Source organism: Chaetura pelagica, unplaced genomic scaffold (assembly GCF_000747805.2).
Source record: "Chaetura pelagica isolate M959 unplaced genomic scaffold, ChaPel_1.0 scaffold966, whole genome shotgun sequence".
NCBI classification, from domain to species: domain Eukaryota; kingdom Metazoa; phylum Chordata; class Aves; order Apodiformes; family Apodidae; genus Chaetura; species Chaetura pelagica.
Genome location: NW_009953727.1, coordinates 21,405 through 29,088, shown reverse-complemented (window position 1 = coordinate 29,088; position 7,684 = coordinate 21,405). Strand labels below are relative to the sequence as shown.

The 7,684-nt window shown below is 60.4% G+C and overlaps 1 protein-coding gene across 1 annotated transcript in view; it reads left to right on the top strand.

The window, feature by feature from the left end:
- Positions 1–1,892: 1,892 nt before the first annotated feature.
- Positions 1,893–7,684, top strand: part of EIF4B (eukaryotic translation initiation factor 4B) — a 26,566-nt gene continuing 20,774 nt past the window's right edge. Inside the window, exons 1-6 of the mRNA XM_010000709.1 lie at positions 1,893–1,953; positions 2,226–2,369; positions 3,065–3,279; positions 6,495–6,611; positions 6,850–6,904; positions 7,637–7,678. Coding sequence (XP_009999011.1) covers positions 1,893–1,953; positions 2,226–2,369; positions 3,065–3,279; positions 6,495–6,611; positions 6,850–6,904; positions 7,637–7,678 — 634 coding nt within the window. The remainder of the gene's footprint in view (positions 1,954–2,225; positions 2,370–3,064; positions 3,280–6,494; positions 6,612–6,849; positions 6,905–7,636; positions 7,679–7,684) is intronic.

The window sequence follows — 7,684 nt, the reverse complement described above, 5'->3', positions numbered from 1 at the left end:
AAGGGGGGGACTTAGCCCGGGTGGGGGGTTTCCCCCCTCCCGAGGTGATGTCAGAGGGAGCGATGTAGTTATCCCGACAGGGTTATCCCGACAGGACCTGTCACCCTTGGGAGCGGCTCTGGTGTCATTTGGTGGGGGGGACACACAGACAGGCCCCCTCCCCCCACAGCCCGAGCCCCTTTCCTCGGGATCAGTGCCCGTCCCTGGCATTGTGGTTGTTCCCGGTGCTGCTGTCACCCTTCCAGGAGTTTCTCCTCCACAAACGCAGCTCCAGCTGGGCCCTGGGATGGAGCAGAACAGCTTTGCTGTCCCCAGCATCCGGGGGGGCCACAGAGGGGTCACCCCCCGAGGCCGGGCAGCCTCAGGGGAGTGGAGGTTTTCCAGGTGCCGCAGCTCTCCCAGGGGTGTCCAGAACCATTATCCCTGCCCCAGGGGAGAGCTGGAGGGTATCCCACCCTCTCCCCCCTTCAAAGAGTGTTTGGGCTCCAGGGGAAGCATTTCCAGTGACCTGCAGTCCCAAGGGATTCCCATGGGAGCAGGAGGTGTTTGGAGATGCTGGAGGAAGAGCAGGGGCTGCTGCAGTGACCGTGAGGAGACACTGAGGGACAGGGGTGACCCCGGAGCTGCTGCCTATGTCCCCTCTGTTCCACATCCCTCAGCTTTTCCAGAGCGTGGCTGGAAGCGCCCAGCATTCCCTGGGGAGCCCCTGGGGTGACAGGGAACCCCCAGACACAGGGTCTGGAGGGGTGGGAAGCAGGCCAGGGATCCAGCATTGCCCATGGGCTCTTGATTGCACCCTGAGCTGCTCATTTCCCAGCGGGAAGGGGCAGGTTGTCCTTCCCTGGATGTCGGTGTGGGAATTCCCACGGGAGAGCCCCATGCCCGGCACTGGGGGTCCATGGCACCTCAGGACTGAGGGGGGGCTCATTAAGAGCCAGTAACAAGCAGCCACCTTCCACCTCAGCCCTCAGTTCCCCCTGTTCCCGACCCACAGCTGGAATCAGGACCATCCCAGCTCCCGAGGTTTGTTAGTTCTTCCTAATGAAGGTCCAGGCATGTTGTGGAGCAAATTAATTAGCTGGTTGTTCATTTCCAGCCACCAGTGGGGCCTTCTCATGATGGGGGGTGGCTGTGGGGCCCCTGGAAAGGGGGGGTCCCAGGGTGCTGGGGGGCTGAGTTTCCCCTCCCCATGCTGCCCAGGGAGGTGTTAGGGGTGAAGATGCCAATTTGGGGGGGCAAATGTGCTGCTTTTAGGGGCAAAGGTGCTCTTTCTGGAGGAAAATGTGCCAGTTTGGGAGGGGAAGTTGCCATTTTGGGGGGCAAAAGTGCTGCCTAGGAGGTGAAGACAACTTTTTTGGGGCATGTGCAATTTTAGAGGGTGAAGATGCAGTTTTAGGGGTGAAAGCACTGGTTTTGGGATTGAATGTGCAGGTTTATGGGGTGTCTTCTTTGGAGGGGAAGTTGCCATTTAAGTGGGTGAAAGTGTTGTTGGGTTTTGGGGCTGAAGGGGCCTAGTCTGGGGTGAAGGTGCCAGGTTTTTGGGGGTGAAGGGACTGGGTTCTTGGGCTGATGGTGCCAGGTTTTTGGGGGTGAAGGTGTTGGTTTATGGGGCTGAAAGTGTTGGGTTTTGGGGCTGAAGGAGCCATGTCTGGGGCTGAAGGTGTTGGTTTTGGGGCTGAAGGGGCCGGTTTTGGGGTGCAGGGGCTGTTTCAGGAGGTGAAGGCCCTGCCAGCCCCTTGCTCGGTCCGGCCGTGCCGCGGGGGGGCAGCAATTCCTTCTGCAAGGAAAAAAAACCTTCTGGATTCTGCCAACTGCATCCTGCCCCGCCCTCCCGAGCGCGGCCCGGCCCCCTCGGGTGTCGCCGCCTGTCGCGACACAGCGAGTGTCGGGAGATGGTGAAACCCCCACAGATCAACACCCTCTGGCCACTCGCAGCCCGAGGATCCAGAGCTGGTTGGTCACTGGCTCCGGGGAGGGTCCCGGAAGCTGCAGCTCATGCTGGTGGGCTGGGTGGTCACGGGGGGGGCTTCTCCCCCAAAATAGCCAGCTCTGGGTGGGGGGGCGGTGCTTCTGACCCACCCACTATGTGAAGCCTGAGCCCATTCCTCACCTGTGCTGGATTTGAGGCCGTTATCCCGTTGGGAATAACCCCAGATGGGGTGGTGATGGATGGGGTGCCCAGACCCCTCCCCACCTCACTCACTCCTCTCCCCCCCCCCCCACAGCCGTAGCCAAGAAGAAGAATAAGAAGGGGAAGACCCTCACCCTGACGGACTTCCTGGCTGAGGACGGGGGCGGCGGAGGGGGCCCCACCTACATCCCCAAACCTGTCAGCTGGGCCGACGAGACAGATGACCTGGAAGGTGACGGTACGGCCACCCCGGAGCCACCCCCGGCACGGGGCAGTGCTCCCCTCCCTGGGAAAACTGGGTGGGACACGTTGGGGGGTGTATGTGTCCCCAAGCAGGGACCTGACCTGGAGTGATGCTCCTGGACATGGTGACATGTCCTGGGTGGCTCTTTTCTTGGGGGGTACTTAAGACCCCACAGTGAAGTGGGGGCTCATTAGCCTGAGGGGGACAGAGAGGGTGGGCAGGTTTGCACCCACGTGGGGACAGAAATGGGATGAAGAGCTTAAAATAAATATAATATTTCTAGAAGTATTGAATAGTATTACTAAATGGATTGTGAACGTTAATAAACAAGGGTTTTAATATTTATTCTATAAAATCAGATCTTTTTCGCAGCATCACTAGAGGGTGGGGGGTCTTCCCTGGATCCTGGGAGTGTCCCAGTGAACACAGTGACCTCCAGCTCAGCCCTGGCACCCGAGTCCCCCTTTGGGAACATCCATTTGGAGCCCATGGAGTTTCCCCAGGAGCCGGGCTGCGATTCCCACAGGGATTAATCCCGGGAAGGCTTCGGTGCTACCCCCCTGGGGGGCTCCTCCTGCCACAGTTCCTGCAGCTGCTCCGGGGCTCTCGGCCAGGAGGGGAGGATTTTGGGGGTTCCAGGAGCAGCAGGAAGGGTTTGTGTGTGATTTGCTGGATTTTCCCCCTGGCAGTTTCCACCACCTGGCACAGTAATGATGACGACGTGTACCGGGCCCCCCCGATCGACCGCTCCCTGCTGCCCACCGCCCCCCGCGCCGCGCGGGAGCCCAACATCGACCGCAGCCGCCTGCCCAAGTGCCCCCCCTACACGGCATTCGTGGGAAACCTGCCCTACGACGTCACCGAGGATTCCATCAAGGATTTCTTCAGAGGCCAGCCGAGCTGGGTGGGAGGGGCAGCTCCCAACAGCCGGGGGTGTCCCAGAGGAGCAGGGCTGGAAGGGAGCTCTGGAGGTCACCCAGGGCCACCCCAGTACAGACCAGTGTGCTACAGCATCAAAACCAGTAGGGACCAGTACAAACCAATAAAGACCAGTGTGCTGCAGCATCAAAACTAGTAGGGACCAGTACAAACCAGTGTGCTACAGCATCAGAACAGGTGTGGATCAGCACAGACCACTACAAACCAGCGCAGTGGTGTTAAAACAGGAAAGGACCAATGCAAACCAGTACAAACCAGCGTACTACAGGATCAAAACCAGTAGGGACCAATACAAACCAGTTGGGGGTGGGAGCCAGGCCTGGTACCCATAGCAGGGCCCAGCTCAGCCCTGGGGTTTGACCCTGCTGGGGACAGGAGCAGCATCTGGAGGCACCTTGGGGACAGTGGGACTGGGGACAGGATGGGGCCTGTCTGGAGTGACACAGGGAACCTGAGGACAGAGTAACAGCAGGGAAGGCTGGCAGGGACCTCTGGGTCACCCAGTGCCACCCCCAGCACAGCAGGGTCACCTCCAGCAGGACCCACAGAATCCAGGTGGGGCTGGGATGGCTCCAGAGAAGGAGAATCCACCACCTCTCTGGGCAGCCTGGCCCAGGGCTCTGCCACCCTCACAGCAACAGGTTCCTGCTCATGCTCAGCTGGAACCTCCCGTGCTCCAGGTTGTCCCACTGCCCCTTGTCCCTGGGCACTGCTGAGAAGAGCCTGGTCCCACCCTCCTGACCCCTCTGAAGGTCCTGAGGAGACCCCCCCTCAGTCTGCTCCTCTGCAGCTGAACTGCCCCAGGTCCCTCAGCCTTTCCTCACCACAGGGATGTTCTTACCCCCTCCCCATCTCCCTGGCTCTTTGCTGTCCCCTCCCCAGCAGCTCCTTGTCCTTCCTGACCTGGGCAGCCCAGACCTGGGCCCAGTTCTCCATAGATGCCCCCCCAGGGCAGAGCAGAGGGGCAGGAGAACCTCCCTGACCTGCTGCCCACACTCTTCCTGATGCCCCCCAGGAGCCCATGGGCCTCCTTGGCCACCAGGGCCCGTTGCTGCCTCATGGTCACCCTGTTGGCCACCAGGACCCCCAGGTCCTTGTCCCCAGAGCTGCTCTCCAGCAGGTCCCTCCCACCCTGTGCTGCTCCCTGGGCTTGTTCCTCCCCAGCTGCAGGACCTGCCCTTGACCTTGAGGAACCTCAGGAGGTTCCTCTCAACCCAGTGTTGGGGTAGATCCCGGGGCGGATCCCTGCTCTGGGCCAGTTCTTTCCTCCAAGGCAACGGCTGTTCCTGGTGTTCCAGCCACATTTGGGATGGAGCTGGAGCCCTTTGGAGCATTTGGAGAGTGATGGGTGGGCTGCATCCCAGGGGACTGGGATGTGGATCCTGTGCCAGGAGTCCACCCAGCCCCCCCCAGGGGGAGGAGTTGGTGGGTAGTGACATCCATGGGAAGGTCACGTCCCCCCCCCACCCCCAGTCTCCACTTGGTGAAAACTTAATTCTCAAATAAACCATTTCTTCCCCCATTTTTGGTGGCTGCCACCTGCTCCAGCTCCTGGAGGTTCTAGGGTTGGGCTCTACTTTGGCCTGAGCTGTTTCCTGGTCTCTCCAGGGGTTTTCCAGAGGCAGCTGCCTCAGGAAATGTGGGCAAGAGCTGGAGGTTCTCCTGCGTAACCTGCAGCTGCCACCACAATGATACTGTCCTTGGAGCGTGTTGGAGCCCTGGGGTGGTTCAGGGGGGAGGTGGGAAGGGTGATGATGGGACCATGGCTGCTTCCCACCTGGAATATCAGCCTGGAAGTGTAGCCAGAGCCCAGTATTCTCTGTGTGCGAATGGCAGCAGGAAGGGCCACACTGGTCCCCTGGGCTTTGCTTTCCAGCTGGTTTTCATCACCCGTGGGACCTGCTGAGGCTCCTCCAAGAGTCCAGGCCTGGGGGAGGAGGAGGAGGGAGCCCAGAGGCCAATTCTCCACACCCAACACTTGTGAAGCCAATCCCAGACTGGCTTGGGTTGGAGGGACCTTAAAACCCACCCAGTCCCACCCCCTGCATGGGCAGGGACACCTCCCACCAGCCCAGGGTGCTCCAAGCCCCATCCAACCTGCCCCTGGACACTTCCAGCATCCACAACTTGTCCAGGAAACCTCTCCCAGGGTCTCACCACCCTCAAATTCTTGTTTGAATTGCATCCTAATATCCAATCCAAATCCACCTTTTTGAATTTTAATACCATTCCCTCTTGACCTGTCGCTCCATGTCCTTGTCTGAAGTCCATCTGCAGCATTCCTGGAGGTCTCTGGAGGTATCTGGGGATACTTCAGGTCTCCCAGAGCCTTCTCTCTAGGCTGAGCATCCCCAGCTCTTCCAGCCTGTCTCCAGAGCTGGGGGGCTCTAGGCCTCCCTGATCCTTCCTCCCCACCCCTCCTGGTGCTGCTTTCAGTGCTGGGCTCCTCCAAAGGCATTTGGCGCCTTTCCTTTCCTAGTACCTAACGAGCTGCTCCGGCTGCTGCTGCTTCCTAGGGGTGGTCTGGGGAGCAGAATTCATCTGGGAGGGGTTTGGTGCCACGGGAGGGGCAGGGGGTGATGCTGGGGGCTTTGGGTTGATGTGGAAGAGCTGACAGAGGTCCCAGGAGAACCAGTGAGCAGCCCCCAGACCTGTCCTGGGTGCTGATACTACTGGAACAGACCCCATGGTGGTTTTCAGCCAGGTTTTTCCTCTGGGATGCATCAGGACAGCTCCTGCTGGGGACTGGAGCCTGGTCTGTGGGCTGGAGCCTGATCCTGGGGAGCTGGAACCTGATCCTGGGGGCCTGGAGCCTGTTCTTGGGGAGGGCTGGAGCCTGATCCTGGGGAGCTGGAGCCTTATTTGGGGGGGCTGGAGCCTGGTCTTGGTGGGACTGGAGCCTGATCCTGGGGGGCTGGAGCAGCAGGGCTCTCCTGGCCCTTCGAGCAGTTCCCACTTCACCTCCCAAGGATCCTCAGCCAGGAACCTCCCACGGTCCCAAATTCCCCCCAACTCCACATTGGTGGCACTTGGGGTGGGAAGAGGGGGAGAGGGATGTGACCCTCCCTCCTCTTCCTCCTTGGGGGGGGATCCATGGGGTGCCTCAGAGGAGCAGCCCGCTCTCCTGCAGCCTCCCTCGCCTCGTTAGCGAGGCCCTAACGAGCCCCCCCCCGCCCGCAGATCAGTGCCGTCCGCCTCCCGCGCGAACCCACCAACCCCGAGCGCTTGAAAGGCTTCGGCTACGCCGAGGTTGAGGACATCGACTCCCTGTTCCAGGCCTTGAGCCTCAATGAGGAGGTGAGTGTTCCTGAGGGGTGCAGCCCCCCTGCCCCCCCACACCTTCCTGAGAAGCCTCTTCACGTGGAGCGATGGGTGTTCTTGCTTGGGAAAGGCTTAAATGGGGGAAAAAAATGCTTTTAAAGGCTTTTTAAGGGCTTTTGAAGGCTACTGGGTTGTCTTGGGTGCCAGCTCAGGGACTGGGGATCAGCTCCACTTGCCCCCTCCAGGCCAGGGGGTGATTTCCTGTTGGTTTTAGTCCCTAGGGAACAGAAGGATACGGGTGGATGTTGCTGATCAAGCTCAGGATAAAGGTGAGTCTCCTGGCTCCCTGTTCCCCTTGGTGACCGGTGTGGCTGCAGAGGGACAGGTGGCTCCTGTCACCACCCAGACAGCTCTGCCCCACTGTGGGCTGGGCAGGGGCTTTGATCCCAGCTGGAGGGTTGTATTCCATGCTGGCACATTCTCCAGGCTGCTGTGGTGGGTCCTGCCATGCCCTGTGCTCCTGTCATGCCCGTTGACTCACACGTGGGCTTCTCAGAGCACTTGTAGTTTCTGCTGAGGTAGAGCAGGGAGCTTTGGGCTGGGGAGGGCTCTGGAGCACAGGGAGGAGGGGCTGGAGAAGTTGTGAGGGGCAGATGAGGGAGCTGGGGGTGTCCAGCCTGGAGAAAAGGAGGCTGAGGGGAGACCTGGCTCTGCACCTGCTTGAGAGGAGGTTGGAGCCAGGGGGGTTGGGCTCTGCTCCCCAGGAACAAGTGATGGGACCAGAGGAACTGGCCTCGAGTTGCCCAGGGGAGGTTGAGGTTGGATCTTGGGAACAATTCCTGGCAAGGGGTGCCAGGCCCTGGCCCAGGCTGCCCAGAGTCCCCATCCCTGGAGGGGTTTCCAAGCCCTGGAGATGGTGCTGAGGGACGTGGGGCAGTGGTGGCCTTGGCAGGGCTGGGTTGATGGGTGGGCTCCATGATCCTCAAGTTCACTTCCAACAAGAACCATCCATGACTCTTGTCTCTCTCTGTTCCCCCCGGGGGCTATTCCCTGCCCCCCAGACCGGGACGACCGCTGCTTCGGGCGGGACCGGGACCGGTACCGCGACT